Source organism: Hipposideros armiger, unplaced genomic scaffold, assembly GCF_001890085.2.
Source record: "Hipposideros armiger isolate ML-2016 unplaced genomic scaffold, ASM189008v1 scaffold_983, whole genome shotgun sequence".
NCBI classification, from domain to species: domain Eukaryota; kingdom Metazoa; phylum Chordata; class Mammalia; order Chiroptera; family Hipposideridae; genus Hipposideros; species Hipposideros armiger.
The window spans coordinates 244,446-261,102 of record NW_017732333.1 but is presented as its reverse complement, the minus strand read 5'-3'; the positions used below and the strand labels follow the sequence as shown (position 1 = coordinate 261,102).

The window sequence follows — 16,657 nt, the reverse complement described above, 5'->3', positions numbered from 1 at the left end:
GACAGCAACTTCTCTGTTCCCATTCCCCCGATTCCCCAGTGCTGTTCCCATCCCCAATTCCCCAATAAAAATCTTTAAAAAAAAACAAAACAAAAAGCCAATCCCAGGGATATTATTCAGCTTTAAAAAGGAACGAAATTCTGACACCTGCTACAACATGGATGAACCTTGAGGACAATGTGCTGAGTGAAATAAGCCAGACACAAAAGGACAAATCCTGTATGATTCTCCTTATATGAGGTCCTTTGAGGAGTTAAATTCAGAGACAGAAAATGATGAGCCCCAGGAGCTGGAAATGGGGAGCTATTGTTTAGTAGGTATGGAGCTCAGTTTGGGAAGATGAAACAGTTCTGGAGATGGATGGTGGGGATGGTTGCACTGCAGTATGAATGATCCTAGTATCCCTGAGATATATTATTACAAGGGTAAACTTGATGTATTATTTTCCACTAAAAAACCCCTCAAACCATCAATCACATCATGCCACTTCCCTGTTGATTGCAATGAAGTGCCATCCTTCCCAGGATGGTTGTCCCACTTTACCTCCGCTGTGTGACCTTGAGCAAGAGCAGTCGGCTGCCTCCGGCCACTGCCTCCGAGCCCTCTGCCTAGTGCTCCTCCCAAATCTTAGCAAGGCCAGGTCCTTCTCATCTTCCAGCTCAAGGTCACCGCCTTATCCCTTCAGGGTCTACGTCAGCCTGGGGCAGCCTCGTTTATTTTGTGTTTTGGCCGGGCCTATTCCATCGCAGGACGCAGGCCTGCGGCAGGACCCCGACACGGAGTCAATCAGTGGCCTGTGCTGATGACCATGTGCAGAGGTCAGTTTCGAGCCTACATGGCCAGAACACCGCAAGGAGCAGCCACTAGGGCCCAGGCGGCTCGGTTCTGCGGCGTTAGCGCGACAAGCGGCTCGCCCACCTCAACGGGTCCCACTGGGCACGATCACCAACCCAGACAGGAACCACCAGCGAGCCGGAAGCTCAGCGGCGGAACCCGCGCAGCCTCCGAGGGGCCCACGTGCAACTGCACAGGCGTCGGCGCGCCCGCGCTTCCGGCACCGATGCACTGTGGGATGAGTAGTTCGTCGGGTGCGTCGACAACTTCCGCAAAGTGATGCGTCCCGGACGTGTCGGCCGAGCTGCATGTTGGGAGTTGTAGGATCCGAGCGGTACGCAGGGAGCCCTAGAGGAAGAAACACTCTACTTCGGGCCTGCGCCCGGCTTCATCCCGCCGCCCCAGGGATTTGGGGGGACATTCGCCCCACACTATACAGGAAGGCCCCGGCACTCACTTCGCCTTTGCTTTGGCGGCTGCGTTACCGGACGAGAACAGACTCTCCTGCGTCGTCATTGACCGAGCGCCTCGTGACGTCACTAGGAGGCGCCCTTCACAGGGCACGGCGCACAGGTCCCGGAGGCTTCTGGGTAGCGGATTATCCCCGCCCCCCGCGCCAGCCCCTTCCTTTCCCTTCCGGACGCTGTCGAGGTCGCACGCGCGAGGGTTCTTCGCTGCCGCTGAGTGCGTGGGGCGGCGGGGCTAGGCCGCGGGCCGGGCGCGGGCCCTCGGGGGCAGGCGGAGCTCGGGGCAGGGCACGGGGCGGGCCTCGGTGGGGACCCCTGAGGCGGGCCACGCGCGGCCACGCTCGGGCCGGGGTGGGAGTAAGAGGCCTCCGGGTAACGCCACGGTCTTTTTTTCCGGTCTCAGGATGCGCTACGTTGCCTCTTATCTGCTGGCCGCCCTCGGGGGCAATACCTCCCCCAGCGCCAAGGACATCAAGAAAATCCTGGACAGCGTGGGCATCGAGGCGGACGACGACCGGCTCAACAAGGTAGGCGCCCCGCTGGGCCCAGCCGACGGATACTGTGCGCACAGGGGCCTCTCCCTACCCAGCCCGAGTTTTACCTTTGTGGGGGAGGGTTGAGGGAGGCCTGTGGCAGCCCCCATGGTGATTTATTGGGCTGCCCTTTGGGGTCCCTGGTAGAGCTCCAAGGAAGTAAAAGCCGGGTGTGAGGCACAGCGGTTCCATAGAAACACGACGTAAGTTTCACGTAATTTAAAATTACTTAGTGAATGTTTTTGTTCTAAGGGGATGTATCTTAAAACCATTCTCTTTAACCCAGCTCACTCAAAACGTTGTGTTGACACGTAGTGGGCGTAAGGTTGGGTGTTGTGCATCTTTTTTTCAGCGGTGAGTTTCAAAACGTGGTGCGGGTTCCCGTTTGTAGCGCCTCTCAATCGGGAAGAGCCACGCGAGGGTAATCACTCGTGTGCTGGGCTGCAGGGGGCCTGGACGCTGCGCGGCATTTTCTCAGGCCGCGTTCTCAGCACCGCAGGAGGTGAAGCTCAGGCAGGGTCTGGTAACTGCTGGTTGTGGTTTTCTGTTCTAGGTCATTAGTGAGCTGAATGGAAAAAACATTGAAGATGTCATCGCGCAGGGTGAGGTTGTGCGGGCGCTTTCCTTTGTGTGGTCCATCCTAATTCCTGCCGGCCAGCCTGTGGCCTGCCAGGTTTCGCTTGTGGACCAGAGCACCCTAGAAGCCTCACCCGAGGAATGAGCACAGCTTCATTGGGCTCATGCCACGGGCACTTCTAGACACTCGGGGAGGCAGGGCGCTAGGGGGCACCCTTGCTCTTCCTGGGCCTGGCTGCCCTGCCTGCAGCATTTGGGGAATTGGGGCATTTGTAAACAAGTGTCGCCATGTGCTCTCTCTGAGGGGTTGGGCGCAGAGACTGGGGTGTCAGGGATGACCACGGGCCCCTGTCCCCCTCTGCTGGGCAGATTGTTTCCTGGTGACATCAGGCCGGAGTTTATGGGAGTTTGGAAGTTGTTGTTGGAGCAGACTTTTCTGTCCTTGGGCAAGTGACAGGCTAGTGACAAAGCCAGCTCAGCAGACAGCCTGAGCTCACTGCTGTGGACGAGCATCTGGACACTGGGACGGGTGACTTGGTCCCCGCCTGCTTATAAACATGTCTCTGCAATCTGATTCCAGGGTGGGCTGCTGTGCTTCTTGTGGACTGACTCCTAGGAGCCAATTTCCCAGATGGGAAGCTTGGGGGAGGGAGTGGGAACACGGGAGCCTGTGACACTGGCACTTGGTGACAGGCCCAGTACATCAGGCAGGCTGCGCAGCTGCTCGCGTCTCATCTTCCTTCTCTGGTTTCGATAGGGATTGGCAAGCTGGCCAGTGTCCCCTCCGGTGGGGCTGTAGCCGTCTCCGCTGCCCCAGGAGCTGCAGCTCCTGCTGCTGGTTCTGCCCCGGCTGCCGGTAAGTGCAGGTCTGGCAGCTCTCGCTGCACATGCCCTGGGGCCCCTGGGAGCTCGGCTGCTTGGGGCCTCGCTCACCATAGCCTTTGTCCTTCCAGCCGAGGAGAAGAAAGACGAAAAGAAGGAGGAGTCGGAGGAGTCGGATGACGACATGGGATTTGGCTTGTTTGATTAGAATTCTGTGCCCTGCAAATTAAACTCTTTTTGTGTATCTCTTGAGTGGCCTGTGAGCCTTTTGTCCGAGCCTGGCCTCTGTGCAGGGCACGTGTGGGCTGCCCAGGGAGGAGGAACTGCTGCCTGGACAGCTGGGGTCGTGGTTGACAGCGCAGGGGTCTGGTGCAAAGGGAGCACCTGGCAGGGTGCGCTTCCTGTGGGTCTTGAGCAGGCTCAGGAACGGTCATGAGCTCCTTGGGCATGGTTCTGGCTTTGGAGGGCTTTCCCACGGAGGGAATCCTTCAGGGGACACCCAGGAAAGCTTTAGAAGCAGCGGTGGGTGGTCTCCACTGCTTTGGGAGGTGGCTCTGGAGGGCCAAGGCCAGCAGTTTCCCCTGCCACCAAGACTGATAGCATTCTTCAGTTACACAAGAGGTGCGGTGGTGTGTGCGTGGTCCCTGGGTTTCCCTGCAGGGGTCGGGCCCAGTTCTTGTTGAAGCCAGTGCCTCGGCTCTGCCTTAACCCTGAGCAACTTGGGCATTCATCTCTGAGCCTGTTTCACCTGCTGTCTGATAGGCTTATCACCTGCTTTGCTGGGCAGATGTGGAAGTGGTCTGTGGGAAGACATTGGGGCCGTGTGGATACTTAAGTCCTTTTGGGGTGGCCTGCCCACACCCCTCCCACGAGGCTCTGGCCTGGGATGTGGCGTAGAGGGCAGAGGCCCACCCAGGCACCATCCTGGCCCTGCAGCTATTGGTAGTCTCCTGGGCTTTCGTCAATTCACCCACCAGTGCCAGGCAGCAGAGTAAACACTGCTTCCCCCACCAAAGGTTCGGGGTCAGCAACCAGCTGGGATGTGCTGTGCGTGTCCTGTGGGCTGGAGTTCTGTGGACAAAGTAAAGAAGTACAGCACCAGGGTGCTGGGAGAGGCCTCCCTTGGAGCGGAGACTTGGAGGGCAGGAGTGAGCATGGTGACCCAGATGAGCAGGGACTAGGGTGGGACCTAGGCCTGGGGGAGGAAATAGAAGCCACTGTTTCTGGGTCAGTGAGAGCAACTGCCGCTTGTCTGAGCAGCCTGTGGGGTGAGGGGCCCTCCAGACCAGTGGACTCCATGCGACCATCAGACCTTGAAGAGAAGGGCCCTGTGTGGGCCAGAGGACACCATGGGAGCGGGGTTGTCACACCGCCTGGCATGATCGCACCAGACACCAGAGGTTCTTCCACGCCCCGCCAGGATTCCAGGAAGGAAGGGCCGCCCTGTTCCTGGCTCCAGAGCGGAAAGGTCCCAGAGGCCTGGAGGGAGGGACGTGTACCCAAAACTGTTCAACCCTGGTGTGGAAATGGGGGCAGAAGTCTTTCTGCACTGGGGCAGTGCCATTCGGCACACCCCCACGGTCCCTTGGAAGCAGGGAGGGCCTGGTCCCCAGCCTCTCCTTGGAGCAGGTCAGGGGAGGACGGAGGACCTCAGGTCCCTAGCTCAGCCTGCACTGCTCGGCTCCCATCTGGTGGTCACCCTGGTGAACACCTGGACTTGCAGGCCGGCCTTGAGGCTCTGTCCCATCCCTGCTGTGACACCCGTCACCCCCTGCAGCCTCCAACAGTATCCCCAAGGACTCAGTCACCAGGGGCCCTGATCATACTGACGGGGCCACCCCTCTGCACTGTATCTGCTCCCAACCATGTGCAGGGGGGACAAGCCCAAGTCCTTCAGTCAGCTCCCCCTGCTTCTCCTTTCCCAGCGCCCAGGCCTGGCTCTCTCCAGTCCCCACCCAGGACCTTTGCCTCTGCTGTGGGGGGACCCTGTGCCCTTTCTAACTGCACCCACATACTCTGTTCCCCACTTTGTCCTCATTTTGAGCTTATGTAAACACCTGCCACCCCCACCCCACTTCCAGGAGGGCTGGGTCTGGGTTGCCAGCTTACTGTTCTGCCCTGTGCCGGTCCCCATTACAAGCACATCATCCATACTAAGTGTGGGTGCCTGCGTGCTCAGACGCAGACGAGTGGACAGCATGACCCCGTATGGCCATGGCGGGGGAGCCTCTGCTCTGTCTCCTGGCCTGGGCCGGGGCTGCAGCACTGGCACCAGCTGGGTCCTGAGCTGGCTCCTTCCTGGGAAGACAGACACACTGCTTCCCCAGCACCCCAGCATAGACTAGCCCCGTGTCTGGGAGGTGGGGTGAGGTGCAGGGCTGGCGCCTGGCTCCCAGCCAGGCCATCTCTGCCCCACACAGTCCAGGAGAAAAATGCGGAAGGGGACGGAGCGTGACAAAACACTGACGACTACACCTGCTGGGGCAATTAGTGGGGGCGGGGCAGGGCCCGAGTCATACCCAAGGCGGCCCCACAGCCTGGGGAACCTGGGTCAGGCGCAGGTAGAACCCAGGTTGGTACCCAGGTGCGGAGGGGGGGGGGCAGGGCTGGAGCTCGGACGCCAGGCGTGGTCCGCAGAGCTGGTGTTAGCTCTGGAAGTTGTTTGTGAATGTTTGTGGGTCAGTCTGTGGATGAGTCGTGGGTCCTGGGGGTTCCTGGCCTGGGGAGTGGGTGTTGTAGGCAGGCCCCGAGGGAGGGAGCGGTGGCTGCCCAGACACGAAGGCCCTCCCCTCGCGGGTGTCCAGATTTGTACGAGGCTCCCAGGCCCACAGACTCTGGGTGGCCCGGGTCTGAGCTCACCCCTCTCCACACGCCTCCCGCTACCCACGTTAGGTGGGAAGGGAAAGCGGCAGGAGGCCGGGGGCATGAACTCTCTAGGTGTCGCGGCTAAGGGCGCAGCTGCCGAGACAGCGGCAGGAGGGGGCGCAGGGCCTCCGGGCTGGGGCGGGGCTCCAGGGCCTCCCGAGGGCGCGGCCGTTCCCCGCGCGCAGGGACTGGGCCGCGTGTGCCGGCCCCGCCCCGCTCCAGCCCCGCCCCCCCTTCCTAAAAACACCATCTCCGGCGTCGCTTTGCACAGCGTCGCCGCCTCCACAGGCGGAGACCCCGAGCTAGAGTGGCCGCGGACTGGCCGGCGGGCCGCCGCGATGTTTCCCAAGGAGGCGACGTTTCCCAAGGAGACGACGTGGAACATTTCGTTCGCGGGCTGCGGCTTTCTGGGTGTCTACCATATCGGAGTGGCCTCCTGCCTCCGTGAGCACGCGCCCTTCCTGGTGGCCAATGCCACGCACATCTACGGCGCCTCGGCCGGGGCGCTCACCGCCACGGCGCTGGTCACCGGGGCCTGCCTGGGTGAGCGGGGCTGGCGGGTGGGGCCGGGCGGATATTCTTCGTGAGAATACAGCGCCCCTCTGTCCCCCGCACAGGGAAGCCGGCGGGGCCGCTGGTCCAATCCCCGGCGCCGGCTGGGGCGGGGCCTGGTTTGTTTTGCTCCGGGGGTACCGGGGCCCAGCGCGCTTCTGGGGCCAAGGCTGCCACTTAGGGCCCACCTCTCGGGAGCCCAGGTTGGCGGGCAAGTGCAGCAGAAGCGATATCATTGGAAAGAGAAGGTAACTCATGGGCGGGACCGTGAGACTCGGGGGAGGGGCCTAAGCTGCCCTCTCCTCCGAGGCGTTAGACTAGGGTCACTGTGTCCGGAGGCCATTCCACTCCAGGCTGCCATGGCCCCGGCGCCTAGTATGGGGGTGGCCTCGGAAGACCAAGTCTGGACACTGTGTCCCCGAGGGCCCCTGGAGCAGGAGCCCAGCAGGTCAGGCCTGGGCATGGCAAGCTCCCCCACTCCCCCCGGCACACGGCCGCTGTGGGCCTGGCTCCCCAGCTGTAGCCCACCGTTTCTGCCCTTTCCGTGGGGTGGCAGATGTTTCTGGACTCTCCAGCCCTGTGGCCCGGAGTGCAGGTGTCTGAGTGTGCTGGGGCACACTCCTCCCCTCACACACACACTTCCGTGGGGCACATGCACGTGGTGTTTACAGCATACCAAGTGCTTCAAGAGTCCTGGGACAGCTGCCCAGCCCTCTGCCTACTAGAGCAGCCAAGGTGACGGAGGGGTCATCGGTGACCCACCCAGCAGGAGCCTGTGCAGGGTTCTCCCCTGCCTCCTTCCCATAACCTTCGCCCTGAGGGGGTGGGGTACAAGGAGCACAGCTGTACATCTTGGGACCTGGGGGGTCCACCACTGTGGCCCTGACCCTTCCCTCTCACGAGGCCTTCAGACTCAGAGCAGTGCTGTCAGTCCCCATGGTGGCGTCAGGGCACACCTTAGTCCTTGGTACTCAGTTGAGGACATGGCTCTCACAGCACCTCCCCGACCCCACTCCCAAAAAGACTCTTTCTCACTTGTGGTCTTGGGCAGCTGGAGCCCCCCCAGTGTGGCAGGTTCCGGCCCCCACTGCCCACTCCTGACCCAGGCGGTGGTCCTGGAGGAGGGCATGGTCCTTAGCTCCTCACCAAGGCCCTCCTGCCCCCTGACCACTCCTGGCTTTGTCCTAGGTTAGCACCCATGGCCCCCAAGAGGAGTGTTGGGGGGATGCTTCTCTTGCCTGTGGTGGGACACAGTCGTGGTTTCCAGAAGTGGCAGAGCCCCACTGTTTCCAACCTTATGCCGCTAGGCCTGTGGGCTTTGTGGGTCTGGATTTGGCCAAGTGGGTGAAGGCTGAGGCTGGTCAGAGGTGAACCTCTGCCCCCCCTCTTCCTGGGCTGGGTGCCACATAACACCAGGCCTGGTGACTCATGGATCAGGGCCGATGGTTGGGAAACTCCGAGCAGAGGCCAGGCTGGGCCCCAGCTGGCCAGCCCCAGCTGTTGCCCTTTCAGGGGTGGTGGTGGCCTGCCTCTCTCTCCCCAGGGGCAGGTGGCAAAAGTCCCAATTGTGGGCCAGGCCCCCTGGTGGATACTGGGATTCCTTCAAAGTGGATGGGATGGCTCGAGTTGTGGGACTTTGGGCGTGGAGCCATGGTAAGCCCAGGAATGCCGACCCTTGGCCCTGCCACCCCAGGTGAGGCCGGTGCCAACATCATCGAGGTGTCTAAGGAGGCCCGGAAGCGGTTTCTAGGCCCGCTGCACCCTTCCTTCAACCTGGTGAAGACCATCCGTGGCTGCCTGCTTAGGACCCTGCCGGCTGACAGCCACGAGCGTGCCAACGGGCGCCTGGGCATCTCCCTGACCCGCGTCTCAGATGGCGAGAACGTCATCATATCCCACTTCAACTCCAAGGATGAACTCATCCAGGTGGGCCCTGGCGGGGTCGCATGGGGGGCGCGGTGGAACACCGAGGCCCTGCTGACCGCCCCCCTCTGTCCCTGCCTCACAGGCCAATGTCTGCAGCACCTTCATTCCTGTGTACTGCGGTATCATCCCCCCCACCCTCCAGGGCGTAGTAAGTACCCCCGGCACCTGTCCTGGGCGACAAGAGTCCGCAACTGTGGGCTGTGGGACAAGGGGTAGAGGAGGAAGCCATCTGTGTCCCCCCCAGCCCCTCACTACCTGTTGCCTCACTTCCCCAGTTACTCAACAGCCAGGCCAGGCCCCACAGGCATGCACACTTCCTGTGGCTGCCCCGCCCCCCTTCACTGTCTGGCCACTTCTCAGTGCCCAGGCAGGCCTGTGGCCAGTGCCAAGTGGGTGAAAGGCCCAAATGAAACAGCCACCAGGTGGGGCCCAGGTGGCCCCGTGGGGCAGCCAGCTCACGTTGCAGGCTTCTTGCCCTGTGACCACATGTCCCTGCCGCCGCAGCGCTATGTGGATGGTGGCATCTCAGACAACCTGCCGCTCTATGAGCTCAAGAACACCATTACAGTGTCCCCCTTCTCGGGCGAGAGTGACATCTGCCCGCAGGACAGCTCCACCAACATCCATGAGCTCCGCGTCACCAACACCAGCATCCAGTTCAACTTGCGGAACCTCTACCGCCTCTCCAAGGCCCTGTTCCCGCCAGAGCCCATGGTGAGCCGCCCTGGCGTGTGGGCCGCCTAGCCTCTCCCCGCTCAGTATTGGAGGAAGAGCTGCCCTATGACCTTCTGAGTGACCAGGGTGGGGGGTCTGGACAGCCTCTTCTGAGGGCTGGAGAAGAGTGCTGTGGCCTGCACCACCTCTCCACTGGGGGGCAGCCTCTCCAGCCGGGATCTAGTCCTTAGTAGTGGGGAGGGGCGGGGTTTGCAGGGACTCTGGGGGCAGAACAGCGTCTCTGCCCCCGCTGCTCCAATCTATCCATCCCCTTGCCTCAGGTGCTGCGGGAGATGTGCAAGCAGGGCTACCGGGATGGCCTGCGCTTCCTGCGGAGAAACGGTGCGCAGCGGCCAGGGCGGGGGTGGGGGGGTGAGGAGGTGGGGTGGTCTCTGCGCCGCAGTCCCCCGGCTGACCACCTGTTTGATCCTCCCCACCCAGGCCTCCTGAACAGGTCCAATCCGCTGTTGGCACTGCCCTCTGCCAGCCCTCGTGTCCCCGAGAACAGAGACGAGGAGGAGGCCTTGGTGGCCGCGGAGAGGACCAGAGTGGAAGGGCACCTGCCCCCGACCGGGCAGGACCACATCCTGGAGCATCTGCCTGCGCGGCTCAATGAGGGTGCGTGGCCAGGGCGGGGGGCGTGGCCAGGGCGGGGGCGGGGGCAGAGCAGATTAGGGCTGGGCTCCACCTCCCCCCACCACGGCCAACTTCGCTCCTGCTCCCACCCCACCCGCAGCCCTGCTGGAGGCCTGCATAGAGCCCAGGGACCTGCTGACCACTGTCTCCAACATGCTGCCCGTGCGTCTGGCCACCGCTATGATGGTGCCCTACACTCTGCCACTGGAGAGTGCCGTGTCCTTCACCATCCGGTACGGGATGGCAGGGCGGGAGAGGAGTTCAGAACCGAACTTCGGGATCAGCCATGAGCGGTGGTCACCCCGGGGAAGAGGCAGCTGGTTGGGGGTGCTGAGAGAAGCCAGGGCACAGGCAGGGCCCAGGGTGGAGGGGCGTGGGCATGCGGGCCGGGCCACTGACCCTGAGGACATGCCTCCCACCCGTGCCCCAGCCTGCTGGAGTGGCTGCCCGACGTCCCGGAGGACATCCGGTGGATGAAGGAGCAGACCGGCAGCATCTGCCAGTACCTGGTGATGCGTGCCAAGCGGAAGCTGGGCAGCCACCTGCCCTCGAGGTGAGCCCCCGACTGCCGTGTTCACCCGGGCCACACACCGCCTCACTTTCGCGGCCCCCAGTAAAGCCCGCCCTCCGCCCCCACCTGCAGGCTGTCGGAGCACATGGAGCTGCGCCGCGCTCAGTCGCTGCCCTCCGTGCCGCTGTCCTGCGCAGCCTACAGCGAGGTGTTGCCTCGCTGGATGCGCAACAACCTCTCACTGGGAGACGCGCTGGCCAAGTGGGAGGAGTGCCAGCGCCAGCTGCTGCTGGGCCTTTTCTGCACCAACGTGGCCTTCCCGCCCGAAGCCCTGCGCATGCGCGCCCCCGCCCACCCCGCCCCGGCGCCCCCGCAGCACCCGCCAGGCTTGCCCCCTTGCTGAGCGCCCCTGCACACGCCTTCGCTGTCCCCTGGGGTCCCATTGCTGAGGGCCAGGTCCCCAGCTTCCCTGGCCCATGAGGCGGGGCCCTGGGGCCAACTGAGCTCCCCCGCCTCGGCGTCTCCATGCCCCCGTGGATTGAGGAGATGGGGCCCTCACCGCTGAGAGAAGGGGCTTTGCTGGCGACACCTCCCCCAACCGCTCACCTGCCGCACTGCGTAGGCAGGCGGCTCACCTGTGCCTTCATCTCCCTCTTCCAGTCCCGCCCTAGGGCTGGGCAGGGCTGGGTAAGGGGCCTAGGGTAGGGGCTGGCAGCCCGCTACCGCGCAGTATTACTCCTGAGAACTCTGACCCTGCTCACCCCGCGCACTTTTCATTTTTTTGTTCAAGAAATGTGTGTGAAAAGTTATTTATTTTCGCCGAAGCTGATGTAATAAATACCGCAGCTCAGCCCCTGCGTCCTCCTTGTATGTGACCCCCCCCCCAGCTGACCAGTGTCTGTACAGCTTTAGGTCAGGGGTCCCCTCTCCTTAAGCCTGGCATTCAGGCCTGGGGCCCGCCCCTAGAGGCGACTGTGGGCCTCCGGGGCTGCAGCCCACTCTTCGGCTCTTTGGCCCCCACTTTGCCCTGAGGCCTGCTGGCTACCGTTGGAAACAGCTTTCCAAGGGTCAATGGAAATATTTTGGACCAAGATCCTTGCTGAATAAAAAAACGAAGAAATGTTTACAAAAGGTGGCGTCCGCACCTCCGCTCCATGGTGACACGGGGCCGTGGGGCTGATTTCAGGGCTGTGGAGGGTGAGGTTCCCTAGGGAGCGCGTGGGGGGGGGCGGCTCCACTTTGGGCATTTGGCCCAAGGCTCTGCCTAAGGCACTGGGTCTCCCCTTGTCATCGCAAGCCTCATTGGCCAGGGGCACATGTGTCCTTGTTCCCGTCGCCTCCTTGCCCACGGGGTACCCCAGTCTCCTGCCAATACATATGGGCCTGGAATACCAGGCAGGGTGAGGTCTGAGCGGAAGGGAGTGGGACCTTGTTCTGGGGCAGACATGGTTTCCTGAAAGTGGCTTCTGCCCTGGGCGACAGCCAGTCAGAGGGGATTTGGCCATCCCTCCCTGGTGACCAAAAGGGCTCAGGGAGTGAGGGGTGCCGGAGCAGAATCGGGCGCTTGGCTAGCTGTCCAGAGCTCTTAGTCCTGCCCCAGCTGCCTCCTCTCCACTCGGCGTGGGGCAGCTGTGCCGACGGTGGCAGCCCCCAGCCAACAATAACGGTTGGTGGTGGGACTGCAGGACTGGGAGAGCCGGCTGGGCAGGTCGCCGTGTGCATGTGTGCCAGGGGCCACCCCCCTCGCGGTCTCAAGGTCCTGTCCTATCGGCCCAACCTGTTCTAGTTGAGCAGGATCCCGGGCCCCTGGAGAAGCAGAGCCTTCAGCCCCTAGCACTGCCAGGCCTGCGCAGGAGAGCCAGGTGGGTGCAGGGGCCAGGCTGGGGGAAAGGCTGGGATGTTGTCCCTGAGCAGGAAGGTCCCTGACAGGCGCTACACAGCTCCTCTCAGGCCTCCCCCAAGGCGAACGCAAGTGACTGCTGTGCCCCCGCAGGAGTGCTTGGGGGGCCCGCTGAGGTGAGGCCCTCCCGCCCCACCGCCAGGCATTCGCCCTCGCACAGGCACGGGCATTTATGCTGTTGACTTAAACACCATTTTCCAATACATCACCTGTGTATTGTTTAAAAGCGGGAACAGCCAAATTAGGCAAGTATAGGGAAGAAAGGAAAGTCGCCCCACTCCTAGAGATAACCATTGAAAATAGTTCGGTTAATTTCCTGCCTGGCTTTTCCTTACACCCACTTTTGGCGCCTTAAATCGGGATCCTCGGGACAGCGCCCCTTCCTCGCTCTGGTCCTGCTCAGGAAGGGTCACCAAGTGCCCGGGTCACCTCCGCCCCACGGTGCCCTAGGGCTCTTCCCGGACACAGACGTTCCGGCTGCGGGGTCGCGGACGGGCGGGGTGTGGGCCGAGAGCCGGGCCGCCCGGGCCGCGCCGAGAGGCGGAGACACGGCGACAGCAGCGGCGGGGCTCCGCCCGGGGCCGGCCCACGCTGGGGTCTCAGTGCCCGCCGGGAGGTAGGAGACGCCCCAGGCTCGCGCCCCCCGCCGTCGCCGCCTTTCCGGGAGGCGCAGCCCGGGCGCGCGGCCGGTGCGGTGGCGCGGCTCGCAGGTAGGCTCCGTGCGGGTCCCGCTGCCCGCCAGTCCCTTCCAGGTACCGCCGGGCGCGCCGACCCTCGCGCGTCGCGGTCAGGGACTTCGGGGCCCCTTGGGGCGGGGCGCGCCGCGGCGAGGCAGAGCGGGGCTAGGTCCCCAAGGTGCGGGAGCGCAGGCGGCTCGCGGGTCCTGCGGCTCTTCCTCCCTGATCCCGGGCTTCGGCCGCGGCGCCGCTTCCGGCTGGATTGAATTCTGGTCCCGCGAGCCGCTGATGGGGTGGTGCACGCTCTGGCGAGGCGACGGCGACGGGGGGAGATGTCTCTGGTCCCGTGTTCCCTCCTGTCGCCTTTCCTCAGACCTGCCCTCTTTGGAGAGCGCGCCCCTTCCCGGGCCCCCAGAAATATGAGTAGGTTGAGAATCACGGCCCCGAACTGAGAGGAGAGGACCTCAGACCCAGGTGTGGGAGAGTCGGCTTTGGGAAATCCGGGACCAGGTCGCTGTGGGAAGGACAGGTGCCTCTGATCAGGGGCGAGGCGCCCCTGCGGGGAGGAGGGCCCCACGGAGGTTCCGGGACCTGGAGGGGGCGAGTCTGGAGGAGGGAAGGGCCTAGTGCTGGGGGAGGGTCTGTCAAACCTAGACTCTGGGGTGTTTCTGACAAGGGCCACAGGAGGCATCCCGGGCTGGGATCCTGCACCTGCACCCCAGGGGGCCCGGCGCCCGGTGGGCGGGGCTGGGCGGGGAGGGAGGCGCCTACCTCGCCTACCAGCTGGCTGGAGGGGAGGGCCGCTGAGGCCCAGACTCAGGGCCTGAAGGTTAGGCACGACTGGCTGGCTGAGTGCTCCCACCGGCCCAGCCCGGTCAGCCCCATCTCGGTGTCCCCAACTCCAGGGCCTATTCGGCCCCTCCCCCACTGACCACTCGCTCGCCCCAGCTCTCTGCCCTTAGCTGCCAGGAGCCCCCTCCTCACTGTCCATCGCGAGGTCTTCTAGATGCCCCTCAGCAAGACTGCCCCTCCCCCCAGCCAGTCCGCTCCTGGTTTCCTCCTGGGCACGCAGCCTGTATCTCCCTGGGCAGCCCCCACAGGCCCTGAGCCCACAGCACCACCCCACGGGGGCCCGACCCCTGCCCAGCTGCCCTTCCCCGCTGGATCTGCGCCAAGTCTTTTCCCACCTTCAGACCTGGCGCAAGGAGGCCCCTCTGCTCACTCCTGGCTCCAGCTTAGTCCTCAGCCACCCTCACACCTCACCCTCTCTCTTCCTTTCCTTCTCCTCTCTCCTCGTTTCTTCTGAGCTCTGCTCAGGCCCTGACTCTTCCTTGGCTTCACAGCAGCCAGCGGCCAGGACCCCACACTCATGGCCAGCCTTGGGAAGCCCGGGGCTGGAGAGGCCCAGGAGGAGGAGCGGGAAGAAGAGGAGGCCTCCATGAGGCCACGGGCAGCCATGCTGGCGCAGGCCAAGGAGCTGTTTCTGCTGTGTGACAAGGAGGCCAAGGGTTTCATCACCCGGCACGACCTGCAGGTGAGTCCCCAGTCCCAAGAGGCTGCCCCAGCCCAGGGCTGACCTTGGCTACTGAGCCCTGTCTCTTGGTCTGGCCAGGGCCTGCAGAGTGACCTGCCCCTCACCCCGGAACAGCTGGAGGCTGTGTTCGAAAGTCTGGACCAGGCCCACACAGGTTTCCTCACCGCCCGAGAGTTCTGCCTTGGCCTGGGTGAGCCCCTCCTCTGCCCCTCCACCCAGTGGCCCATCTGTGTCTGTACACACTGTCACCACTGGAAGGCGCCACGGGAAGCCCCCCAGCTGCTGGGGCATGTGTGGAGCTCACCCTTTTGCTCCCCCAACCCCCTCCCATGCCAAACCCAGGTGGGGCTGGGAGCCAGCTGTCACCTCCCATTCCCAGGCCAAGAATCAAACCAGAATAAGGAAGAAAAACAGGAAACTGGGCTCGGAGAAAGGGCAGGATATGTGTGTGGGGGGGTGAGTGGAGGCTGAGCCAGGGTGGTAACCCACAGCCCTGGGAATCTCTCCCTCCCATGCCCACAGGGAAGTTTGTGGGGATGGAGTCCGCCCAGGGCGCACTGCCCTCCCCGGCTTCTGAGGAAACCTTTGAGTCGGGCTGGTCGGAGGTGCAAGGCACGGGGGTCTCCCTGGAGGAGGAGGAGGAAGAGGAGAGATTCTTCACTGCGTTGGAGCAGCTAGGGGTGGCTCGGGTCCTGGGCGAGTGAGTCCGTGCCGGCCCCTCTCCCACTTCCCTGGTCTGCTATCTCCATCTGCATGCTGCATGTTTGCTGCTGCCAGGGTCCCCAGTGCTGGCCTGGCCTACCATTTCCCTCTCAGCTGCGAGTACCTGGGAGGGGACGGCGTGATTTCCCGCAATTTGCATTTTAGAAGGCTGCAGTTAGGCTGCCGGGGGGAGGGGCGGTGCCAGGCACATGGCCCTGTACACACGCGCACAGCCCCGCATACACACATCCCTCGCTGCCACGCCAGCGGGGCACACTCACATACCCCAGGCAGGGGCGAAAGTAGCCAGGAGAGGAACGTCCTGCATGCGGCAAACACGCCTGGCTTGTTCAGGGCTACAGGGGTCACTTTGGAGAGGGTGGGGAGCCCCGGCTTTGGCCTCAGCCCCTGCCCCTGCCCCCTCTCCAGGCAGCGGGTGGTGAGGACTCTCTGGACCCGGCTGCAGCGCGAGAGGCCCGAGCTGCTGGGCTCTTTCGAGGACGTTCTGATACGTGCGTCGGCCTGCCTGCAGGAGGCGGCCAGAGAGCGGGACGGCCTGGAGCAGGCGCTGCGGCGGTGAGGGCTGGGGACCAGGGCGGGGCTCCGGAAGGAGGTAGGGGCGGGGCTGGGGGGGAAGTAGTGCTGGCAGGTTCTAAGCAGTGTCTCACTCTCGGCGCCCCGAAGGCGGGAGAGCGAGCACGAGCGGGAGATACGGTGTCTGTATGAGGAGACGGAGCAGCAGCTCCGCGAGCAACGCCGGCGCCTGCGGAGTCAGGTGGGCCCGCGGCCCCGACCCCCGCTCGGCCCAATCCCAGACCCGTGTCGCCCTGGCTCTGCTTTCTGAGAATTGGTCCCACCCCCGACCCCTGCCCCTCGGCCGCTCGCTGAGGCTCAGGTACCCCCTCATCCCCCCCCCCGCGCGTCCCAGGACCTTCCTCGAGAGGAGTGGAGAGACCACCTGGAGCTGGAGCTGCAGAGCCGCGAGCAGGAGCTGGAACGCGCGGACTTGCGGCAGCGGGAGGTGAGCGGCCCACCCTGTCGGGGAGGGGTGCAGACTTGCCCAGCTTATGTTCCCATCCCCACAGTCACCATGCACTCCCTGGTATATTTAAGGCCCCCTGTGCCTCCCTGTCCCCATCCTCGGAATTGTTGGGAGTCAAGGGCAAACCAGCACCCTGGGGCAGAGGGGATCCTCTCCAGCCTCGATTCTCCCACCACCCTCCAGTTGGAACAGCAGCTGCAGGCCCAGGCCACTGAGCAGCTAGAGGCGCAGGCGCAGAACGCCCAGCTGTGGCTGGCCAACGATGCTCTGCGGACGCAGTTGGAGGGGGCGCAGGAGCAGCTCCGAAGACTGCAGGGCGACGTGCAGGGCCGCCAGGAACAAACCCAAAGGTGGGGGTGGGGGTGG

The 16,657-nt window shown here is 63.6% G+C and overlaps 3 protein-coding genes across 4 annotated transcripts in view; all 3 read left to right on the top strand.

Moving 5' to 3' along the window:
- Positions 1-1,415: 1,415 nt before the first annotated feature.
- RPLP2 (ribosomal protein lateral stalk subunit P2) lies at positions 1,416-3,484 on the top strand. The gene is made up of 5 exons (XM_019631121.1): positions 1,416-1,518; positions 1,705-1,828; positions 2,388-2,436; positions 3,168-3,266; positions 3,364-3,484. Exons 2-5 carry the CDS (start codon positions 1,706-1,708, stop codon positions 3,438-3,440), a joined length of 348 nt encoding a protein of 115 aa, XP_019486666.1. The 5' UTR covers positions 1,416-1,518; position 1,705; the 3' UTR covers positions 3,441-3,484.
- A 2,866-nt stretch (positions 3,485-6,350) lies between these two features.
- On the top strand, positions 6,351-11,287 carry PNPLA2 (patatin like domain 2, triacylglycerol lipase). Its single transcript, XM_019631122.1, has 9 exons — positions 6,351-6,640; positions 8,343-8,575; positions 8,658-8,723; positions 9,080-9,289; positions 9,571-9,631; positions 9,731-9,907; positions 10,026-10,158; positions 10,356-10,478; positions 10,569-11,287. The coding sequence occupies exons 1-9, from the start codon at positions 6,436-6,438 to the stop codon at positions 10,837-10,839; spliced, it is 1,479 nt and encodes a 492-aa protein (XP_019486667.1). The 5' UTR covers positions 6,351-6,435; the 3' UTR covers positions 10,840-11,287.
- A 1,191-nt stretch (positions 11,288-12,478) lies between these two features.
- Positions 12,479-16,657, top strand: part of CRACR2B (calcium release activated channel regulator 2B) — a 5,215-nt gene continuing 1,036 nt past the window's right edge. Inside the window, exons 1-8 of one of the 2 annotated variants that reach the window (XM_019631123.1) lie at positions 12,479-13,046; positions 14,357-14,547; positions 14,626-14,737; positions 15,070-15,247; positions 15,679-15,825; positions 15,934-16,024; positions 16,178-16,270; positions 16,475-16,641. In XM_019631123.1, the coding sequence (XP_019486668.1) occupies positions 14,383-14,547; positions 14,626-14,737; positions 15,070-15,247; positions 15,679-15,825; positions 15,934-16,024; positions 16,178-16,270; positions 16,475-16,641 (953 nt within the window). In that variant the 5' untranslated portion in view covers positions 12,479-13,046; positions 14,357-14,382. The remainder of the gene's footprint in view (positions 13,047-14,356; positions 14,548-14,625; positions 14,738-15,069; positions 15,248-15,678; positions 15,826-15,933; positions 16,025-16,177; positions 16,271-16,474; positions 16,642-16,657) is intronic. The other variant, XM_019631124.1, reaches the window with a different exon arrangement.